At 37.3% G+C, this 25,314-nt stretch overlaps 1 protein-coding gene across 1 annotated transcript in view; it reads left to right on the forward strand.

The window, feature by feature from the left end:
• The first annotated feature begins 415 nt into the window (after positions 1-415).
• SLC13A1 (solute carrier family 13 member 1) overlaps positions 416-25,314 on the forward strand; it is a 109,337-nt gene continuing 84,438 nt past the window's right edge. Inside the window, exons 1-2 of the mRNA XM_043967575.1 lie at positions 416-473; positions 13,714-13,778. Coding sequence (XP_043823510.1) covers positions 416-473; positions 13,714-13,778 — 123 coding nt within the window. The remainder of the gene's footprint in view (positions 474-13,713; positions 13,779-25,314) is intronic.

Here is a 25,314-nt window from a genome sequence, read left to right on the forward strand (position 1 = left end):
TAAATTTAACAATTCCAATGACTACGAATTCTGCAAGCAACTAGGAGAAAGATCTTCAAACAAAAAGAATAACACCAGACTTTTCTGCACTCACAGAAACCACAGGAAAGAGTGAAGTAATGTGTTCCAAAATGCAAAGAATCTCAAGATGGAGCCTAGGTTAACACCCTGCAACTATGAACCCAAGCAATAATAATAAAAAAATGAACATTTAATGAACAAAAAAGATATTTGAAACATTCCAACAAAGGAAACTAGGCCCAAGGAAACTATTTGTTTTTCAAACATTTGAGATAAAAGAAATACAAACAACATAAACCAACATAGCAACAGAGGATTTGACAACAACAAAAGCACAACAGAATTCTTTCTCTACCTACACTCTCAAGGTTAAAGCAAAGGTCAGATAGAAGAGATGGCGGAGAAACAGCCTGAAACAGCATGGATTAAACCTCCCAGCACCCTGCCTTCAGGTAAATCAATGGTTTTTGTTGGACTAAGTTGAAGAATGGGAAGAGGGTACGTAAAAGATGTGAGGGGAAGAAGATGATAAAGGGGAATATACAATGTACCCTAATCAAGGCAAAGGATAACAATGAAGGGGAAATAACTCCCGTAGTCTTTCAGGAAGAAGAGGTCCTACTGGAGAACATGTAAGGAGCCAAATGGAGGGATTGGAAGAGAGGGAAAGAAAGGGAGGGAATCTTGTTTCAGTGGTAGAAGATAGTCTGCAAATGAAGATGGAAACTACACAATGGATATTGCCTTCAGGGATCTGGAGCTTAGAGAGACAACTCATCTGGAGTCAGGAGATGAGGAATTCGGGCTCCTGCTGGCAACTGATATCCAGCAGAGTGGGTGGGCATGGACCCAAATTCGAAATTCATGGGAAATGGGGGGAAAATGATCATGGATGGGTAAGGCAAAAGGTAGTAATGAGGTTAGGGACAATTAGGGACATAGGAAAATTCCTAACATGAGGCAATACTTCCATTATCTCACCTGCAGGAATTGATGTTCTTAAGAGTGAAGCACAACAGCAAAAGGGAACCAGAGGGCAAGATCTACAAGGCAATAACAAGCAACTGCTTCAAAGAGGGAACCTAAAATGGTGACTTTAGAAGCTTGAACTTCATAGGGAACATAGAATAAAGATATAGTAAATAAATGTAAGGGAAATGAATAAAAGCATGCAAGTCTGGAAGGGACAGAATGGGAATACAAATAATGAAGAAAAATGAGGAAAGAAATCCTTTTCAGAGAAAGGCACAGAGAATGAAATTTTAAAAAGAAACAAAACACAGTGAAAGGGAGGAGAGAGATTTTGCCTTGACTAACTGAGGGGGAAAAAGAGAATGATAATATAAAAGAAAAAAAGAACTAATAAATTAAGCAAAACACCAAATCTAGGGAAAAGGGTAACAAGAGGGGCAGGAAGGAGGGAAGATGACTTGAGAGTAAGGCGTAGAAAGTTAGTGGGAATAAAGCTACCTTAAAGGAGATTAATCTAAAATAACTGAAGCAACAAAATATTTTTTTGTAATTAAGGAGGAAAAAAAGAAACCCACAATAATAGAGATAAATGAGGAAAAGTACAAAATCTAAAAAAAAGGAAACCTACAATAATAGAGATAAATGAAGAAAGGTACAAAATCTAACTCTTATGACTTCGAATGTGAATGGATTAAACAAAACAAAAAAATAAGGATAGATTGGATGTCAGTCAGTCAAATAGCTTTTTAATAAGTGCTTATGTAGTAGGCACTGTGCTGAGCACTGGAAATACAACTATAAATAGGAAGAAACATAATCCCTGCCCTCAACGAGTTTATAGTCTAATGGGGAAAGACACCCTCCCCAGCGTGCACCCCCCCCCCCCACAGAGCTGTGGCAGGGAGAGGCAAAAGTACATAGCAAAAGTAAGCTGGAAAGAGGTCTTGGGGATCCTCCTTAAAATGGAGGTTCTAGGAGGAGCCATCCAATCAGAGGCAAAGGCCAGTAGGAGAAGAGGCTAATTTCAGTGCTAAACCTTCAGGATGAAGAACTGAGGAATGGTAGAGAAAGTCTGGAGTGCAGCCCGGCTGCATGAGACGTGGCTAGATAAGAAAACAAAACCCTGCCATCTGTTGTTTATGAAGAAACTTGCCTAAAATCCAAGACAGAATAAAAATGAGAGGCCAGACAAAACTATGTACCGCATGATTTTTTTTTTTTTGCAGGGTAATGGGGGTTAAGTGACTTGCCCAGGGTCACACAGGTAATAAGTGTCAAGTGTCTGAGGCCAGATTTTAACTCAGGTCCTTCTGAATCCAGGGCCAGTGCTTTATCCACTGCACCACCTAGCTGCCCCCACATGAATCTTAAAAATCAAGAGTTGCAATTATGCTATCAGGCAAAGCAAAAACAAAAATTCACAACATAAAAAGAGAAACAAGAAAAATACATAATACTGAAAGGGACTATAGGCAACAAACCAATATTAAACTTATATGATTCAAGGACATCTATAATATGGCTCCTACTGACCTTTTCAGACTTATCTCTATTTCCTTGAATAAACTCTGCTTCAATGAAACTGGACTAATAATTTAGACTAATTTGTACACTTATTACACTCAGAGATAAACATTTTTACATCATCTGGATGGTGATAGGCCTTATTCAATTAAAATATAATTTAATCCAAAAATGTACCATGCCAGGGAATGAGTACACAAATATGGAAAAAAGGAAAAGAGACAATTCATAGACAATGCTAAGGTTTTAAGATAGTATTGGAAGATTAAGAAGACTTGGAAGAAGTTATATTAACCGAAGCAGAGGGGAGAAATGAAAGACATTGGGAAGAACTGAGAGAGGATCCATGGAATCCAGATTGGGCAGTTTGTACTTCTGCAGACAGTGAGTGGGGTTGAGAGGAGAAAACGGCACCAGTTTGGGAAAAACGATTTTTATATTTAAAAGACCACAGATTTAAAGAAGGAAGGGATAGCAATAGCCATTGTCTATCTCCTCCATTTTACAGATGAGGAAATTGAGGTTCAGAAAGATAAAAGGACTTGCTAACATCATGTAGGTATTAAGTAACAGAACTGGGATTTGAACACAGGTCCTCGACTCCAAAAATGATGTTCATTCTACTCTGCCATGTTACCTTTCACTGAGATACCTCCTATAAGTAAGAAATATGGTTTATAGTATTAGACTGGGGGAAAGTGGGTTTAAGTGACAGCAGAGTAGAATTACAACCGAATAAAGAAGTAATTTAATAGTGAAAATGTGGAAGAGGGAGCAGGTCTGAGAGAGATCATTGAAGAACTGGCAGATTTGACAAGAGGCAAAGAGAGGGGGAAGGAATGAATGAGGCATGGTGACTAAAGAACTAGCTTTGGAAATAAAGGTCTGGGAAGAAGGTTAGAGTGGGTTTTATTGTTTTACTCTGGCTGAAAATTATTGTGTCTAACAGATTAGCTAGAGGCAAAGTCAAAGGATCAGAGTGGAGTAAGAAATAACCTCTAAAGATCATCTGGTCAGCCCCTTCCCTTCAGGCAAGTAGAGTCAGACAGATCTTGCAGTCATTTGTGTTTAGAGACCAAGTTAAGTCACAAAAGCAAATGAAATTAGTTAGAAATGGGTCTAAAGGAAAGAGAGCCACAAAATGAATTAGAGAAGATAAAGGAAATAATTAAATGAAAGGAAGCAAAAGCAATAGAATCAGGGACAACAGATACAGATACTTAGGAAATTTAGGTTTTCTAGCTCTTCACATCATTTCCCCTTTCCTTCCAATGTTCAGTTTGTCAAGCTGGTTGTCCCTTCCTCATTCCCAGCACCCACTTTTTCCAGAGTGCTGAAATAGCCAATCAGTTTTTCATCTTTGACTAAGCCCCAACAAAATGCTGTCTCCCCCTCCCATCCCAGTAGAAATCCATAGTGGTTGAACACTGAGTGCAGGGGATGTGGATTTACAGGGAATCATCAATGCAGGGTTTGGCCACTGATTCATTTTGGGCTGTTTTGTGGAATTCCACTGGAAGCTCCAAACAGAGAATGTGTATGCATCTTCAGAGGGCTTCAGTGTAAAATCAATTTAGTTGAATAATGGTACAGTTAGTTTTTGTTGTGTTTTTTTTTCTTCTTCTCCCCCTTTATTCCACTTCAAGGCTGGTTACTTTGACTCTGGCAAAAGGACTGTGATTACTAAAATTGCAGAAACTTTCTCTCTAACAAGGCTCATTGCCCCCTGTCCTGGCCTGAGATGAGGAAAAAGTTCCTCTTTATTCACTTGCTTAAAGTCTTATACTAAAATGGTGTTAAATAATCATATATTTGGGGTATGTGGTGGGGGAGTGGATTGAATTTCTTTCAACTCCACAGTCTTATTTCCTCTCTCCCCCTCTCCCTGATAAGTTAAAAAGGGGAACCAAGAAGAAAATGGTATGAAAGATAAATGGAGCCCAACTGCCAACTGATAGTTCACCAGGGAAGGGGGACAGGGAGTAGAGAGAAAGAGAAGAAAGATGCTTCATATGGGTCTCTGGTAGCCATACCAGCACCAGTCTTCCAATTTAGCTCAGTCTGTTCTTTCCAGTCCACTCTCATTGACCCATCTAATAGAGTCTGATAACCACTCTGTTTCTGTTCTGTATGAACATGTGTGCCAACACCTGGTTGTTGCTTCCTGCATCCTTTCCCTGCCAGCTCTGAGAGAGTATATAGGAGTCAGGAAACTGGGTTTCCAAATGTCTATTGTGCTATTAAGTAACTGTGTGCCCCAAGATAAGGCAGAATACTGCCTTGATGGACCTATTTACCATCAGTAAAATGAGGGGGAGTGCATCTTAATCTTTTTGGGTCTTGGCAATCTGGTCAAAGCCTTTGGACCCTTTCTCAAAATACTGTTTTAAATCATTGATGAATATGTTGAATTTTAGTTAAATGTTAGTAAATTAAAGATGTATTTTTTCCCATCCCCTTTCACAGACCCATAGAAATTTATCCATGGACCCCAGGTTAAGAATCTCTGCATTTCAATTAAGTTCTACAGTTCTAAATGGCACACATCTGCCTTTCCAAATATTACATATATATGCATATATAATATATATGATATGTATACATATTAAATATATGCCCCTTTAAAAATCTGTTTCCTCATTTGTAAAATAGGGATAATACATATATCACAAATATGAAGACTGTTAGGAGCAAAGTATTTAATAAAAATTAAAACTATATATATAAAGCATATAAGTAATATGGATATATTATATATAAGTAGTATGGATATATTAATATGAGTATATTAGATATGGATATATGTACTATATAATTTATGTAATAAATTCATGTTATCTGTAATGTATAATTTAAGATATATGATATTATTTACATATTAATGTTTTATGTAATATAGTCATCTGGATATGTACTATAGAATACATATAATGTATGCTATGTATATATATAGTTTTATAAAGCTAGATATAGGTATATATCTAGCTTTATAAAAGTTTAAATTCTATATCTTTGTTCTTTATAAATGTACAAGTCACTTAACCCTGTTTGCTTGATTTTCCTCATCTATAAAATGAGCTGGAGAAGGAAATGGCAAAACACTCCAGTATCTTTGCCAAGAAAATCCCAAATAGGGTCATGGAGAGTTGGACATGACTGAAATGACTAAACAACAACAAAATATATGAATAAAGTTTTATAAAGCACGTTGCTCCTAACACCCTTCACATGTACAGAGCATTTTCTATCTGTATTTTACAAATGAGGAAACAGAGGTTTATACAAGTTTTGACCACTCCTTCATCGACATAGCCAATCACATTATGATTCAGAGATGGTTCCCTGGTCTTGCATTTTTTGTTTGTTTCTAAGAATGAAGACATTGGTATCTACTGGAGTGTCACATAAAAGTCAGTGGCCATTATTTGTTGGTTTGGTTTTTTGGGCGTTTTTTGAGGGGCAATGAGGGTTAAGTGACTTGCCCAGGGTCACTCAGCTAGTGTCAAGTGTCTGAGGCCGGATTTGAACTCAGGTCCTCCTGAATCCAGGGCCAGTGCTCTATCCACTGCACCATCTAGCTGCCCCCTGTGGCCATTATTTGTTAATGAAGACATAAGCTTTGATTCTTCCAAAAGTGATGCTCCTTATCCACTGAAAGATCATTGGTTCTGCCATCCAAGGAATGGGATTCAAATTCCACCACTGATGCTCACTACCTATGTGATCATGGGCCAGATGCCAGTCTCCATACCTATAAAATAAGGAAATTAGTTTAGATGTCTTCTGAGGTCTCCTTCAGCTCTAGATTTATGATCTAATGATCTATTTATTTTTGTTTTGTTTTGTTTTGTTTTAGTGAGGCAATTGGGGTTAAGTGACTTGCCCAGGGTCACACAGCTAGTAAGTGTTAAGTGTCTGAGGCCGCATTTGAACTCAGGTACTCTTGACTCCAAGGCTGATGCTCTATCCACTGCACCACCTAGATGCCCCTCTAATGATCTATTTACTGGATTCATTTTGCTACCTTGTGACCATGACACATTCAAGATAGAGATGGACAAGATTATGTTGCAAATAGTTTTCAACCACCAGAAAGAGGTTTCTGCTAGAAAATAAATAGCTCATGAAGTAAAGGTAGATGAGCAGAAATGAGTATGATCTATCCATGGACATCAAGAAAACAATTTGTCTAGAGAAAGCATGCTCTTGATAGGGAGTAACAGCAGATATAACTGTATGGGTAGTTGTGCAATCAGGCCAATTTTTCCAGGGTTTTTAATGGAAAGTGAGAACTTTGGACTTAATAAAATAAATGTCATTAGGGAGCCATTTTAGGTTATTAAGAAGGAAAATAAAATGAAAATTTTAGGAAAATGTATCTGGTAATTATGGGTAAAATAGATTGAACAGCAGAAAGATTGAATGGGAAAAAACTGTTGTGTCTTTTCTAGAAGGCCAAGTATGAGGGCTGAAAGTAGGTTTCAAAAAAATGTTATCTCAATTACAAGACGAGAGAAACATAGTTAAACAACAGTTATTCTGAAAAAGACATGGGAGTTTTAGTGGATTTTAAGTGAAATAAAAATGAGTTGAATGATGTGCTAGCTAAAAGAGTTCGTGAAAGTTTGGTCTATATTAAGAGGAATAGCTTCCAGGAGTAGATATTTGTCTTTTTGTATTCTGTTCTAGTCAGACCATATCTGGGGTATGATGTTTGGTTCTGAATGTCATGGCTTGATAAGGGTGATAATAAGTTGGAAAGAATAATGAGAAAAGTAAGCAGAGTTGAAAAGACCTTGAGTTTAAGACATACGGTGATAAATGGAAGGAAGTAGAAATGTTTAGCTGGGAAAAGAGGACTCATAGAGAACATGATGGTTATTTTTAAGCATTTGAAGGACTATTACATGGAAGACAGATTACATTTGTTCTGTTTGGCCCAATAGGGTAGAAATGGGAGCAATGGGGGAAAGTTGGAAAGAGGCAAATTTAGACTTGTAATATTTTCTTACAATCAGAAGTGTCCAAAAGTAGAATAGGTTACCTTGAGAGGTGGTGGGTTGTTTTCACCGGAGATCTTCAAGCAGATTCTAGATGACTATTTGCCAGCATATTGTGGTGGAAAATCCTTTATAGTATCAGACAGACTGATGTCTGTTATAACTCTAAATTATCTATTTCTAAGACAGTGTGACTGTCTAAGGTGGTTGCATTATAGGATGATTGAGAAAGAGATGAATCTCGGTGATATTTTTTAAAAAAGAATTGATAAGTTTTGGTGACTATCTGGGTATGTTAAAGGAAGTAGAGATGAGTCAGAGGTAACTTGGCTTGCAAATCTGAGTGATTAGAATAAAGATGGCACCATTAGTAAAAAATGGAGAAGATGGAAGAAGGTGCCGCTTTGGGAAGAAACATTGTCAGTTTCAGAGACGTCTTTAAAACTGACAGCAGGACATCTTTCTTGTAGAAATCTCCAGTAAAAAGTTGGAAATATGTACTGGGTGCTGGGTGACAGGTAGTGGTTATTACTGGGGGGCATCAGCAGAGCAAACTTAATTGAAGTAATGAGAAATCATGAGTTTTTAAAAAAAATATATTTTATTTTCCATTGACAGAACAAAACAAGCATTTCCAGAACACAGCACAATAAAAAAAATGACTGCACATGAAACTGCAAATCTACCATGTACAACTTGCTATTCCCTCCAAATATACAGCGGTTATCATGTAAATTTCTTTTTTCCTTTTTTTCTTCTCCCATATTCCCTGCCCCCACTAGAGATTACCTATATAGATAGGGGTGTGTGTGTGTGTGTGTCCATGTGTGCATGTGTGTGCGTATGTAAAATTATTTTATACATCTATTTATCAGTTCTTTCTCTGGAGATAGTGTCTTTCTTCATATGTCCTTTATTTTTAACTTGTGTATTTATACTAGTCAAAATGACTTAGTCACTCAAAGTCATTCTTAAAACAATATTGCTGTTACTGTATACAATGTTCTCTTGGTTTTGCTCACTTCACTCTTTGTCATTTTGTGCAAGTTTTTCCATGCCTTTTTAAGATAATTGAGTTTAATATTTCATATAGTACAGTAGTATTTCATCATAATCATACACCACAACTTGTACAGCCATTCCCCAATTAATGAGGATCCCTGCAAAATCATGAGTTCTTGAAGGGCAAAAGTATAGAAAAAATGATAGGGTTTGGGATTGATGCAATTAGGTCTGTACAAAAATGGAATGTAGTTCCTTGGGAGATATTGAATTCCTCATCATTGAAGGTGCTCAAGCAATGGCTGGATGACCTCTGAGATACTGTATTCATATTATAAGTAGGAAATTGACTGGATGATTCCTAAAATCCATGCTAATCCTCCTGTTCTTTAATTGTATGGCCTTGCTTTTAGTGCCATGCTCTAATCCAGTGATCCCCAAAGTTAGGGCTATGGCATGACTCCAAGGGGTATGCAATTAACCAGTGAATGGATGGGAAGATGAATTGAAACTCACTCTTCCAGCAATAGCCAATAACAGGGATCATGTCCAACATAAACATGCCTTTCCTTTACTCATTAGCCTTCAACATTCCCTCTTTCTCTGACACCATCCCCTTCTACTTCTTTTCATGCTCCCAACCTTCTACTTCTCTCCTCATGGTAGGTTCCTGAGGGCCATTAAACCTTTGCACCCAGGCACCCAGAGTAGCAGCTAAACAGGATACATTGAAAAATCTCCCCTTTCCCCCACCCCAGCATATCCACTGCTTGCCTAAGATCTCTCCCTCCCCTCCCCTCCCCTCTCTTCCTTTCCCTTTGTTCCCAACAGAATGAATCAAATAGCAGTATATATATATATATATATATATATATATATGTGTGTGTGTGTGTGTGTGTGTGTGTGTGTGTGTGTGTGTGTGTGTGTATGTATACTTTATAAATGAATATACATACAGGGAGATACAGGTTCCAAAATTTTTTACCGATAGCAGTATGTGATCAAAATATTTGGAGGACATTGATTTAACGAAAAGATCCAGCCAAAGCAGAATGTTACACATACTCTGAATACACAATAAAGGCTAGTGGATGAGTACAAGAATGTTCTCAGTCTTTGTCAGGTCATTGGCAACCACTGGTAAAAGATTGCCTAATCCGACACCTGAAAAATTGAACTTGGTTCCTTTCTCTCTGCTTATCTGGTTGACTGAGCAGAAGGATCTTGGGAGTCATTTGACTTATCCTTTTCTGGTCTTCCCATCTTCTAGTGCATTCCTTTCTAAAATTACCATCCATCTACTTTGTATATATTTTGTATGTACCTATTTTCTTATTTTTCTCTCATATTAGAATGTGATCCTTTTCAGTATTATTTTTGTCTTTCTTTGTGCCTCCAGTGCTCAGCATGGTAAATGGCACTTCGTGAGAGTTTAGTAAATGCTTATTGATGGACCCACTGCACTCACAGCTAAGACAATAACCAATTTTACTAATCTTGTACTTTTAGCAGGACTATGACTTTGGAACCTGCAAACTAATGACAGGCATCCCTTGGAGACATTTCAGGTTTGGTTCCAATCCCCCACAATAAAGTGAATATCTATTCATAATAAAGTGAGACACATAATTTTTTTGGTTTCCCAGTGCATATAAAAGTTTTGTGTATAATTATGCACATACTATAGTAATACTATAGTCTATTAAATGTACAATAGTATTATGTATTTTAAAATGCACATACATTAACTTAAAATACTTTATGGTTAAAAAATGCTAACCATAATCTGAGACATCAGAGAGTTCTGATCATTTGGTGGTGGAGAGTCTTGCCTTGATGTTGATGGCTACTGATGGATCAGGGTGGTGGTTGTTGGAGGTTGGGGTGACTGTGGCAATTTTTAAAAAATTAACAATGAAGTTCACCACATTGATTTTTCCTTTCAATTGAACACTTAGAGGCCATTGTAGAATTATGAATTGGCCTAATTTCAATATTGTTGTGTCTCAGGGAGTTGGGAGGCAAGAGGAGAGGGAGAGAGATGGGGACAGCAGGTTAGTGGAGCAGTCAGAACACAATATCTGTAGATTAAGCTCGCCTGCTTTGTGGTGCCCCCAAACAATTACAATAGCAACATAAGAGATCACTGATCCCAGATCACTATAACAAATGTAACAATAATGCAAAAGTTTGAAATATTGTAAGAATGACCAAAATGTGACAGAGACACGATGTGAGTACATGCTATTGGGAAAATGGAGCCAATAGGCTTGCTCAATGCAGGCTTGCCACAAACCTTTGATTTGTAAAAAAAAATGCAATATCTGCAAAATACAGTAAAGTGAAATGCAACAAATGAGGTATATCTATAAGTTAGCTGAAGTATAATTGCATGCCATCACTATGTTTCAAAGAGAATCTACTTGGTAGACAAATTCGTTCTCTGTAGCTATGCTGTAGGACACCTCTGGAGGTTTTTAATAGTGTGGTTTGTTATATTTAGGGCCGTAAGCACTCAATTCTCTAAGGGTGCCTTGGTTTTAGGTGATCTCCCTTCTGTTTACATTTACTATATTTTTCCAATTGCTTTTGCTTATGCTACTTTCTCTACATAGAACATCATGGAGAATCCTAATGTGCTTCAAAACACAAATAATATCTCCCCTAGTCTAAGAAGTATTTCCTCTCTACTCAGCCTGTATTTACTTCTCTCCACCAATTCTCTGAATTTTTTATATATGACCCAGTTTGGTGCTATTACTGTTGGACCATAGTACAGTAGAAAGAATACTGGATTTCCGTTTTAAAGACATGTTTTGAGTGTCACTTCTGTTTCTTTTTAGCCCTGTAACTTGGGATAATGACTCATTTAATCTTTCTGAGCCTCAATTTTGTCATCTAAAAAATAAGGATAATAATAATTATTATATATATATATGTGTGTGTGTGTGTACATATATATGCATATATATATATATATATATATATGTACACACATACTACCTACTTCATAGGGCTGTTGTGAGAAAATACATTGTAAACTACAAAGCACCTTATAAATGGAGGCCTTTATTCTCTAGTTCTTTATTGCATATGAGATTGACATATTAGATTCTAAGATCCTCAAGGTCAAGGTTGTACTTTATTTCTCTGAAATCCTTCACTTTGTATAGTAGAGAGTATTGCATAGTAATGTGCTTGATAGACTTTTAGAACAGAGCCATTGAGAGCTAGAAGAAATGTTTACAAATTAGGAAACTGAGGCCTAGGGAGGGAATGGGTCAACTATGAATGATTGAATTTCAATCCATAGCTATTTTCCCTATTCCATTTTTTTCTCATTCATTTCAATAAACAGTAAATAGTTTTGTTTTGTTTTATTTCAAGGCTGCTACCTTGAATGTCATTTTTGAAACTAACTAGTACTTCTTGTTTCCTATATCTGCCCAGATCCTCTTTATAGTAATAACAATAACCTGCTAATAGTTTTGTAGAGGTCACTGAGAGGTAGTGTGATGTAGTGAATAGAAGGCTGACCTTGGAGTCAGAAAGAGCCAAGGTTATGTTCCACTTTGGATACCGACTTGACTCGTGATCCTGGCCAAGTCTTTCAGCTTTTCAGTGGTGCCAGGCAACTCTGAATACAAGAGGTGGAATAGTCACTCATCTGCATTGTAAGAAGGAATTTCTTTACTGGGGGTTCTCTATACATAGGAGATAATTCAATTCAGTGCAATTCAATAAAAATTTATTAAAGGCCAACTATGGTCCAGAGCACTGAGCTAAGCACTGAGGATGCAAAAAGGCAAAAGACAGTCTCTGCTCTCAAGGAGTTTACATTCCAGTGGGGGAGAAAACATGTAAAAAGATACATACAAAGCAATCTATATACTGTATAAAGAGGAAATAATTAACAGAAGGGAGGCTCTGGAATTATGAGGAGTTGGGGAAGACTTCCCATAGGAAGTGAGATTTTAATTGGGACTTAAAGAAAGCTTTAAAAACGGGATTTAAAGATAGGTCACTAGTCAGAGTAGAAGAGGTAGAGTGTTCCAGACATGGAGTGGTGGCAGTTAGAATGCCTAGAGCCAAGAGATGGCCAGAAAGCCAGTGTCACTGGGTAGAAGATTGTGTTGGGAGTGAGGTGTAAGAAAATTAGAAAGGCAGGAGGGGGCTAGGTTGGGAAGGGCTTTGAATGACAAACAGAGCAGTTTGTATTTACTCCTGGAGGCAGTAGGTATGCCTACTGAGTAGGAGCTTATTGAGGAGGGGGCTGACTCGATTGGCTTTGTGTTTTTAGGAAAATCATTTTAGTGGCTGAATGGAGGATGGATTGGATAGGGAGACACTTGAGGCAGGTAGACCCACTAGGAGGCTGTTGCTATAATCCAGGCATGAGGTGATGAAGACCTGAACCAGAATGGTGGCAGTGTCAGAAAGGAGAAGGGGGCATATTCAGGAGTTGTTTCAAAAGCAAAATTGCCGGGTCTTGGTGACACCTTGGATATGGGCAGTGAGAAGTAGTGAGGAATCCAGGATGACTCCTAGGATGTGAGCCTGAAGGACTGAAAGATGGTGTTATACTCTTAGATCCAAATACAGTTTGTTATTTTGTTTTGTTTTGTTTTTATGGGGCAATGAGGGTTAAGTGACTTGTCCAGGGTCATACAGCTAGTGTCAAGTGTCTGAGGTCAGATTTGACTGAATCCAGGGCTGGTGCTTTATTCAATGTGCCACCTAGCTGCTCCACAGTTTGTTATTTTAATAAGCATAATAAAACTATAGAACAGATGCTATAGTGGGTAGAACCCTGCTTCTGGGGTCAGGAACACCTGAGTTCAAATATGGCCTCAGATACTTTCTTAGCTGTGTGACTCTGGACAAGTCACTTAACCTTTGGCTGTCTTAATTTTCTCATCTGTAAAATGTAGATAATAGCACCTACTTCCCATGGTTTTGTGAGGAGCAAATGCGATATTTATAAAGTGAAAACCTTTAAGCACTATAGAAATGCTTGCTATAATTATTGTTATCACCATTACCATTACCATCATCATCATCATTATCTCTGTTTATGGCTTAACTTTGGTTAGTTTTACTTTTCTCTACTAACATCCTACCCTGTCACCTCATGAGGTACGAAGAGAACTTTGAATTGTCTTAGGCTATGAAAATAGAATGTGATCTCTGGCAGATCCCATCAAGCTCAAGGGAAAGCCCTCGAGAATGAGTCCAGGGTGCATGTTGTCAGAAGATCAGGTTAGCCTATCTAGTTCAAAGACCTTTATTCCCTGGTTGGCCAAAGGGTGATCAATATTTTTGTCATAGAAACTCAAAGATTACCAGCTAAATCACAGTGAGGTTGTGTTTTGTATCACTGGAAGCAATACGCACAGCCACAGAATTACAGATTATTCCTGTATTGAAGGTAATTTTACTTTAATTACTGCTATCTGCAGACTGTGATTCTCCCTGAGACTAACTTCTAGATGATTTACAGAGATCGTTATTCTAGTCTCAGTGAAACATTTATCCAAGTCAGCAGACCCATTGCTAGTTTATACAGTTGCTGCCAGATGTTTTGTGAAAGAATGCAACATTGAAGCCAGTCCAAAAGGCAATCCTTGATAATGAAAACAACATTATGCAGCAACATGGCTTGCAGGAAAGAACACTGGACTGAGAGCAAGGAGATCTGGGTTTCATTAATGGATCTGTCACTTTCTTATTGTTGTGTGATCTTGGGTAAATCATTTAATTTCTTTGGGTCTCAATTTTCTTGTCTGTAAGATGAAGTGGCTAGAATCAATGATTTTTCAGTTTTCCTTTGGCTTCCAAAGATTATGAAATGATAAATATGAAAACTTATAGCTATAAATATTAGTTTTAGCTTAACATATATGAAAATATTCTCTAAGTTTACAGGCCATAACAATGTCCTGTTCTCAAAGAAGGTGAATACTTAGAGAAATGTGGTAGATTTTGTTTTAGACTGAGTAAACTGGGTTTCCTAGAGCCCATATTAGGTTGGAAAAACCCATAGTCAATTTACTCTTATCTGTCTGGAAACATGTAATCTGGAATTCTTGTTGATATGATTCATTGGTGCTTCTCTCTCTCTCTCTCTCTCTCTCTCTCTCTCTCTCTCTCTCTCTCTCTCTCTTTCTCTGTCTCTCTCTCTCTCTCTCTCTGTCTGTCTCCCCTTTCTTCCCTTCCCTTCCCCTCTTTCTTTTTTGTAATAAGTCCAATTTTCCATGTCACTGTTAGAAGCAGATGCTTGGCACAGTTGATAGAGTACTGGGCCTAGAATTATGAGGTCATGAGTTAAAATCTGTCCTTTGACATTAGTTCTGTGACCCTAGGCAAACTGCTTTACCACTCAGCCTCAGTTTCCTCATCTGTAAAATGGGGATAATAATAGCACTTCCCTCCCAGAACAATTGTAAGGATCAAATAAGATATCTGTAAAGTGCTTTGGACACTATTCAGCACATAGTAGGTGCTTAATAAATCTTTCCTTCCTCTCTTTCCCTCCCCTAAGCTCCCCTTTACCCCCCAGTGTTTAGGAATCCAGTCCTGCCAAGTGAACTATTAATACAGAAATGCCTCATTAGTCCACCATTCCCTAAATTGGTTCCTTGAACCAATCTCTTTTGCTCTGTTCAAGGGAGGCCTCTGACTAAAACATTTTCTGTATGTGGACTTCGTCTGATTGGGGGGGGGTACAAGCGAAAGATTATCTTTAGATTATTTGTGGAAAAAAAGAGTTCATTAGGCAAATTACCAATGTGAGTAATATTTGAAAGAGGGTGTGGAAATATTTGATATACCTGAGATCACTTTTCAAGTATTTTAGTAAAATCAAATGTTTATACAAAGAATGCTAATTATAAATAATTTATTATCCCATTCATTAAAGCACATCTTCTAAGAAAGTCTACCGGGTAATACTTTGTTAGCCTAATTTCTTTTATTTATTCAATAGATATGTAACAAGTGGACAAAGATATGGATTAGGTACTGTGTCAGTTAACAGTTTGAGGGGCCATATGTACCTGAAATGCAGAACATCGCATTTCTGTTTTTTAAATTCTAAACAGCAACCTCTATGAACACCAGTCAAATACCCATGAAGATATAAAAACCATTGAACATGAAAAACATAAACTATTACCTACCGTTAAATATGAAACAAAACAAAACAAAACAAAAAACTATATTGTGTACATGTGGGATTGACAGCTAGGTGGCATAGTGTATAGAGGGAGGGACTTGGAATCAGGAAGCACTGACTTCAAATCCTTCCTTAGGCATTAAATAGCTATGTAGTCTGGGCGAGTCACTTAATTGCTCTCAGCCTCAGTTTCCATATCTGTAAAATGGGGAATAATAAGAGCACTTACCTCATAGGAGTGTTGTGAGGATCCAATGAAATAACATACATAAAACAGTTTGGAAGCCTTAAAAGTACTAATTATATGCTAACTTCATTAATAAGATAGCGACAGCATCCTGCAACAAATAACCTTAATTCTTTTTTTTTTTTTTTTTTTTTTTGGTGAGGCAATTGGGGTTAAGTGACTTGCCCAGGAGCACATAGCTAGTATGGGTCAAGTGTCTGAGGCCAGATTTGAACTCAGGTCCTCCTGACTCCAGGGCTGGTGCTCTATCCACTGCGCCACCTAGCTGCCCCAATAACCTTAATTCTTAATGTTATCCTTATGAATCTTTCTTAGTTTTAGTCCACGTGTATATCCTTTTGTTCTAATTCTGTTCCCTCTACTCTGCATGTAGTCCTCTATTATTCAGACTTGTCATTTTTTATGATACAATAAATTTCCAATGCATTCACATACTATATTTTTATCCATTTCCCAGAAAATTGCATTTCTTAAAGAATAATCTAGGATTCCCACTGTTTCACCTATAATCACTCATTCTCTCAAAAAATTCAGATTCATACATTTATTAAGTATCTTCTATGTGACCAGGATAAGTAGCAGTTAATGTAGTCTTACTCTTTCTTTAGGGGGGGAGCAGGGCAATGAGGGTTAAGTGACTTGCCCAGGGTCACACAGCTACTAAGTGTCAAGTGTCTGAGGCTAGATTTGAACTCAAGTCCTCCTGAATCCAGGGCCAGTATTTGATCCACTGTACCACTTAGCTGCCCCCTAAGGTCTTACTCTTGAGATAAAATAAATTGAAAAAAACCACAACCTTTGGTGTTTTTTTTTAATTATAGAAATTACACTAATCATGGAAAAATATGTCTATAAATTTATAATAAAGAAAATGAAGCAGAAAGAAAAAAAAATAGTACAGCTACTCCTAAAGATGATGTGCCCCTTTTCAAAGACAATGGATACTTTTCTAAATGTGGGAAATGGAAGGGAAATCAAGAAACTTCCATTTGTTTCCTTCAACCTCTGCTAAATTCACTTCTAAAACACAAGTTTTCAACATCCACCCCAACTCCAATGACAAAAGAAGCCTGTGGTTAAAGAACAGTGAGTTCTGTAGCTATGCCAACAGCAAATTACTAAGAGAGGGCAACCTAGCTTGCTTTCTTTATTCATGTTAATAACATATTGTGAAATAGTCTACATCTACTGGGAAAAAATAATACTTGAAGGAAGAAGGGTCAGCTTGACAGTAGGTTTGATTGTGCTAACACCATTATACCTTAAAAAGAAATCACAATTAGAAACTTCATTAACAGGGCCCATCTTTAGTGTTTGTCTGGGCCAGGAGTGTTCAAAATCCAACAGGGTCTTTGCTTTTGTGGGGAAAAATGCAGTACTAGAAATATCAATTTTATAGGAAGATATTTCAAATTCAACAAACACATTATTGAGCACTTTAAATATCCAAATTACTGTGTTAGGTTAAGAAGATACAAAGGCAAAAATGACATTGTTCTGTCTCTCAAGGGTCTTAGAATCTCCTGGGGGAAGTAGGTTTTCAAGATGGCAAAGACAAATTAAAACAAGGAACTCCTGGAATTTGTGTCTGTCAGTAAGAATAACTTAATAGAACTGGTGGGGCATTTTCTTTGAACCAATCTCTTCTGCTCTGTTCAGGCAAGGCCTCTGATTAAAACATTTCTTTTCCAGTATACAGACAGTAAAATTGACTTGCTAGGTAGGGATGTGAGAGATCTCTCAGATTCTGCTGAGCTGATTATTGTAGGGATCATATAATAGCCCCAAAGACATCTTAAGGACTCTGGCCTCAATTCTGTGAATCCTCATCATTAATCCAAGGGAATCCAAAGGTCAGGGCAAGAGTTTCCAGTATACCATTTTTTCCCCTCTTGTCCAACAGGGGTGTGCTGACTTGGTAAAAGTCACTCTCCCTAATACTCCAAGCTGATGAAATCAAAGATAGTCTGGGGAAATTCTTGCTGACTTAAGGTCATAGACTCAGAAATGGAACAGACCCTAAAGGTCATCTTATACAACCTCTCTAATTTTTTTTTTATGAGTTTGAGGGTAATAATGATTGTTTTGGACACATTATTTTGAGATGTGTCTGGGTGATCCACTTTGAACCACTCATAGACAGGAGGTATTGCAGGACTGAGGATCAGAGATTGGGCAAAGATATATATATATATATATATATATATATATATATATATATCTGTGGATTATTGATCTTTAGATGACAATTAAACAAATTGGAGCTAATAGGGTCACTAAAAAAGAAAGTGGAAAGTAGCACTAAAGTCAAGCATGATGAGGATTGAAAAAGACCATCAGATTTGGCAATTAAGAAATCATTGGTAGCCTTGGAAACAGCAATGTCAGTTGAGGGATGAGGCCAGAAACCAAAATGCAAAGGTTTAAGAAAAAAAGAAGAAAAGAAGTCATTTGGTATATACTTTTTCTAGGACTTTGGCTTAAAAAGGGATAATTTATATAGAAACATAGTGTTATGGGAATAAATATAAGGATAGTATAAATGAAAGGATTTTTATGGATAGGAAACATTTGTGCATGTATGAGGGCAGTAGGGAAGGAACTAGTAGATATGAAAAATTTGAAGATAAAACTAAGAGGGGATAATGAAGGGGATGGTCTGCTGGAAAAGATAAGAGAAGACATGAAGAGCACATTTAGAAGTGCTGATCCTAAGAAAGAGAAGGACTCCTTTATTATCAGAAACTGGGGGTAGGAGGAGGAAGTAGAAGGTTGATGTTAAAGGGTTCGTTTGGGTTTTTTGTTTGTTTGTCTTTGGCTATTGCAATTTTTTGTTTAATATTTTATTTTTCCCCAATTACATATAAAAACAATTTTGAACATTCATATTTTAAAATTTTAAGTTCCAACTTCTCTCCCTCCCTTCACTGATCCCCCCTTATTGAGAAAACAAGCAGTCTGATATAGGTTATTTAAGGGTAGTCATATAAAATATATATCCATTTTAGTCATATTGTGAAAGAAAACACAGACAAAAGGCCCCGAGAAAAATAAAGTAAAAAACTATGCTTCAATCTGCATTCAGACTCTCTCAGTTCTATCTCTGGATATGGACAGCATTTTTTATCATAAGTCTTTCACAATTGTCTTGGATCATTGTATTACTGGGAATAGCTAAGTCATTCACAGTCTATCACCCTACAATATTGCTGTTACTGTGTACAAGGTTCTCCTGGTTCTGCTCATCTCACTTTGCATCAGTTCATGTAAGTCCTGATTGTTCTAAGAGCATTTTGCTTGCCATTTCTTATTGCGCAGTAGTATTCCATTGCAATCATATACCACAAGTTGTTTAGCTATTCCCTAATTGATGAATATCCCTTCAATTTCTAATTCTTTGCCAACACAACAAAAGAACTGCTATAAATATTTTTGTACATACAGGCCCTTTTCCTTTCCTATTTCTTATCTCTTTAGAATACAGACCTAGTAGTGGTATTGCTGGGCTAAGGGTATGTGTGGTTTTATAGCTCTTAGAAGTTAGTTCCAAATTGCCCTCCAGAATGCTTTAATAAGTTCACAACCCTACCAACAGTGTCTCAACAAAGTCTCTCATTTTGCAAATGGAAAAGCTTAGGTCCAGGGTCATTAACTGACTTTTCCAAGGCCACATCAGTAGTAAAGTGTCAGAGGTGAGCTTTCAACTCAGTACTTTTGACTCTAGATCTAGCCCTCATCCATTACCTCTCATTTCTATATTACAAGAAACTGAAGGACAAGGAACAGTATATCTCAAAAAGTACTAGATTTGAATTTCGACTTTGTTGTGAACTAACTACCTGTGTGAATTTGAACAAAGGATTTCACCTATTTAAGAAAATCTGTGAAATGAGGGGATTAATGGGATGGTTACTAAGGTTCTTCCTGGCTTTAGATGCTGACTGTTGTTATAATACCGTATAGATCAAGAAGCAAAACATTTTTGTGGTTAGGTAGAATATTACCTTTATTGAATGTAGTAAGAAAGGGGCTAGGTAGAAGGAAGTGAGGTTACAAAATTTTCTAGGTATTTTTTTTAATGACTTTCATTCCATTCCCAATTTCTAAGGAGGTGGTGAGTAAGGGTAGATAACAGACCTGGAATGCTTTTCCCTCTCTAACCTCCATTTTTTTTCTTTCTCTTCCCATTTTCCTTCACCTCTTCCACCCAAATCTAAAACATGTTTTTTTAGCAGAGTACCCACACTTGATTTTTTCATCACAAGCCATGAATGTAACACGTAGCATCTATGTTTTAATGCTACGGTGTTGGAGGAATGTCTGTTGCCCACCCACCCCCACCCTCAGATATTTAAACCTCTGGAATTTTTTTCCTGGCTTGGTTCAGGGAGAGTTTGGCTACTTCTTAGGGCACAGTTCAAGCCTCATCATGTCTTCAGTCAGTTATTTATTTCTTGGCAGGGGAAGAATGGTCAATGAAACTGTGGTTAATAAATAATTGAAATTTAATTTCTTACAGGCTTATGTATGACCCCAGTGACTACACAGTAGCCTTTAAAAGTTATTTTAGAAAAATAAAGAACTATTAAGATGTATTGACTTGGACTCAAAACTAACATTGCATCATTCAGATCCCATCTCTGATAATTATTGGTTTCATGACCATCAGCAAGTCATTTAACCTCTCTCATTTATAGATTTTTCCTGTGCAAAATGGGAGTAGGAACACTTGTGGTACTGACCTCATGGAATTGTTGTGAGGCTCAGATGAGATTATAAGATATCCCCAAAGTCTTTATACACACACCTTACATATGAAAAGGTTTTTGGAATCTTTATAGTACAATATAATACTGATGATAATGACATCTTGAAAGATCATATTTTCATTTTGCCCAGAGAATTTCCACTTAGCATTTTCCCATTAGTCTTCAAACTCTTAGGGCAAGGATTATCTTTTGCTTTTTTTTTTTTTTTTTTTTGGTATGCTCAGATCTTAGCATCGTGCTTGGCACATAGTAAATACTTAATAAATCTTTGTTTTTCATCCCATGCTATTCTGCATTTTGTAGTTGTAGAGGACAAGTTCAAGAGCTCCTGTAGAGGCTAAACACATAGAGCCTTAAAGAGTAAAAGTGAGATCTTTTGATCAATTATGTTAACAGTTCAAAGCTAAGATTAGATGTGACAATGCAAGGAAAAGAAACCAATGTTAGTTGTCATACCTATTATAAAAAAGCAGTTATTGAACTAACCCCACATATGGAATTTGTTTCCTCTTTCTAGATTACTATCTGAAAGATACGAGATTCATGAAAGTTATTACAATATAAATGTTTTTATGGGAACTGCCTTGAGTGACTTTCAGAATTAAAGTATAGTTTTGACATAGGAATAAATGATTATCAGGAGAAAAACTTTTCTCCCCTTTTTGGGGGGTGGGGGGAATGAGACATGTGATTTCCTTATTATTGGGAGTTCTCTATATTAATACAGATTGGGCCACTTGCTCTGAAATTCATACTGATAGAGAGTTGTCTACTAAGAGGTTGTGACTTGTTCAGTGTCACACAGCCAATATATGTAAGAGGTGGGGCTTAAAAGTTGGTCTTTCTGACTCTAACACTAGCTCTTGATCCACTTCATCTCTTGTTTTCTATCTACTCTGACCTATTCAATTTATATTATTCTTCACTAGCTATTCAGATAACCTAGTATTTAATTCTAACTCAAAGATCTAAAGAGATGAAAATGAGACTTTATGATTGAATTATATTTTACAAAAGAAAATAATAGTACTGTCCAACGTTTAGTAGGACTTGTACTCTGAGCCATTTCCCTGGTTGTGAGATAAGGTGGTACTGGTTACTGTTCTATGAGGAATAAAGGTAAACTGAGGCACAAAGTTCAAAACATCAGTCTATTAGCAAAAACTATCAATTGCCAATAAATTGGATCCAAGGCTCCTCAGTAGCCAAGGATATCTGTGGTAGAAAACAGAGCATTCTTAATATTCTAAAGGGAGGAATTAATTAAAATATATGTACATATTCATAAATTTATATATACATATACATAACAATAATCATATTCATAGAATTTACAAGAATAAAGAAGTCTGACAGGAGTAGTAAAGTAGGTTGATTTGTAAGATTTGGTTTTTTGTTTTTGTTTTTTTTTAAGTGAGGCAGTTGGGGTTAAGTGACTTGCCCAGGGTCACACAGCTAGTAAGAGTTAAGTGTCTGAGGCTGGATTTGAACTCAGGTACTCCTGACTCCAGGGCAGATGCTCTATCCACTGTGCCACCTAGCTGCCCCTGTAAGATTTGTTTTGAGGACATCCCCATGTGACTTATAATAAGCCAATGATTAATGGACCATTATTAAAATACTTTTGTTGTTTAGTTATTTTTCATTTGTTTACAACTCTTTGTGGCCCCATTTGGGGTTTTCTTTGCAAAGATACTGGTGTGGTTTGCCATTTCCTTCTTCAGCTCATTTTATAGATGAGGAAACTAAGGCAAACAGGGCAAAGTGACTTGCTTTGGATCACATAACTACTAAGTCTCTGAGGCCAGATTTGAACTCAGGAAGAGGAAGGGTCTTCCTGACTCCAGACCTGGCACTCCAGCTACTGTGCCACCCAGCTGCCTTTTTATGAAACTTACAAGAGGATAAATCCTTGCTGCAAGGACAGGAAATCTCAGCCTTGAGAAATGTACAGAACATTCTATGGTCACTTTCTTAATCCCATTTCTCAGACTTGTTTATCACTCAGATTATGGGGAATTTAACAATCAGTCAACACCCAGCTAGCCTGCACAGGTTCACATACACCCTTCTATTTCCCCGGAATTGAAGTAATTTAATATATCCTCATATGATTTCAGAGCAAAATTACCAAGTTAATTTAAGTTTGATTAGTAAAAGCTGATTTGGAATTCTCATTACCCTGAGGATCAAGTCAAGAAGTATTTATTAAAACACTTCCTAAATGCTAGGCACTGTGCTAAGCACTGGGTATAAATAAAGCCAATTCCTGCCTTCAAAGAATTGTATTCTAATAGGGCAAGGCAACGCATAAGAGAGAGCTAAGGGGTGGGAGGGAAGTGTAGGTGGAGACAAGGTATGGCAGGGAGGGATACATGGTAGAGAAAGAATTTCAGAGAGTAAAGAAAGAATGGATCCTGGAAGCAAGATGAAGGCATGAACATGGCTGGCCTGGGTAGTTGTAAATTAAAGGATAGAAGGGAAATGGACTAATCAGAGGGAGGGACTGCAAGGGCTGAGGGTTATTCCAAAGGAGAAGGTTCCAGGGGCCAATTAATTTCCTAGGTGAGAAGGATGCTATGAAATAGGGGACAATGAAGTCCAGAGAGGCAGGAACGGAGCCCAGAAAGAAAGGAAAACATGGAGAATCAGTAGTGTTTATTCAAAAGAAAGCTGTCTGGGGCTCCATATGACATCTTTAACTACAGAACCACATTTTTCTTTGTGAGACTCTGGACAGGAACTGCCCATTACCTTGCGTTAGCCCACTGAGCTAAGTGGTCCAAACTTCTTATAGTCACAGGATAAGTTTATAGAGAACCTTGATTCAATCAACATTTTATTTAGTGTTACTGTTTGCCTTATATTGTACACTGAGGAATATAAAATCTATAAAATGAGTTGGCCTAATATTTACATGAAACAGAAAATTAAACAAGATAGAATAATAATACATGCCTAAGCATATTTTACAGACAATATATAATACAGAAAGATAAGCAAAACTAGTGTAGGTGGGAAGTATCAGGAAGACTTCATGAAGAGAATATGAAACAAGTCTTAGAAAACAAGTATAATTTGGATAAATAGAGAAGATGTATCCTGTGGAAGACCAGGACGAACAAAAACACTGAAGTGGAAAACAGAATGTTCCTTGTAGCAGATAGAAAGGAGACTGTCTAGAATGAAGGAAGATAGCCAATGTTTACCTGTTTGGCTTATTAATGGTAGATAGTCCCAGACTTAAACTCCAGTCTGAATTCTGGCACTGGGGTGAGAACTCAGGTAAATAATTTAACCATGGTCTCAATTTGGCCTTCCATAACTGTTATTTTTGTTATTGTTCGTCCTTTGTTCTTGAAGAGGATCAATGACATCACGAGTGGGATGTTTTGACTTGCCAGTGAATTGGATTTGTTTGAAGCAGAGCTGCTGATTCAATAATTCCCCAGGCTTGATCTTTGCTGGTTAGAAAAGCAGTGTGCTGTAGTGGACAGAAAGTAGAAACCAGAGTCAGAAAACCCACTTAACTAGTCAATTAAGACATGCCATTGAGTAGTACTGTCTTTGTTAGCCTAAGCTAGTTAAGATTTAGAGGTAGCTGGAGTGCTGCCGGAGCTGGAGGCAGAAAGAGCCGAGTTCAAATATCCCTCAGTCTCAGTTTCTTCATTCGTGATTCCATTTGGGGTTTTATTGGCAGAGATACTGGAGTGGTTTGCCATGTTCTTCTCCAGTTTACTTTACAGATGAAGAAACTGAGGCAAACGGGGTTAAGTGACTTGCCTAAGGTCACACTGCTAGGAAGTGTCTGATGTCAGATTTGAACTCAGGAAGATGAATCTCTCTGACTCTAGGCCAAGTATTCTATCCACTGTGCCATGTAGGTGCCCGTATATTAGTCACTAAATGTTTCAGTGACCCAGGGAACTTTCTAAGACTTTAAGTTGCAGAGAAAATTCTGACTGAAACTGGAGAAGGGAGTTTCCTTGTTGATAGAGTCTTATACAAATGACAAAATGTATTCATTCCATATATACTAATGATTTCATTTGGAGAGAGGAGAGGCATTAGAAGATTATAATTAACTAGAACCTGTTTTCTAGACCACGCAGTCTAACCCTTTCATTTTCCAGACAGGAAAACTAAGGCCCAGAGCAGTTAGGTAAAAACAAAGTTTGCTATGCCTACTTTACCATATTTTGTGAGAAAATAGCTTTGGAATCCATACAGAGATATAGGGATGGAAGGTACTTAAATATGGCTTCACTTTTTAAGGTGTATTGCTATATATGGGCCGCTAGGTGGTGCAGCAGATAGAGCCCAGAGCCATCTATCTAGAATACAGAGGACCTGAATTCAAATTTGCCTTCAGACCTACCTGTGTGAACCTGGGCAAATCACTTCACCTTGTTTGCCTCAGTTTCCTCATCTGTAAAATGAGCTGAAGAAAGAAATGGCAAACCACTCAAGTATCTCTGCTAAGAAAACCCCAAATGGGGTCACCAAAAGTCCAACATGGCTAAAATGACTGAACAACAACAAACTTGAAGATGTTACGCTATTATCACAAAGGAACAAGCAAAAAAAGGAAAAGTTCTATGCTTG

This window comes from Dromiciops gliroides, chromosome 5 (genome assembly GCF_019393635.1).
Source record: "Dromiciops gliroides isolate mDroGli1 chromosome 5, mDroGli1.pri, whole genome shotgun sequence".
Lineage (NCBI taxonomy): Eukaryota > Metazoa > Chordata > Mammalia > Microbiotheria > Microbiotheriidae > Dromiciops > Dromiciops gliroides.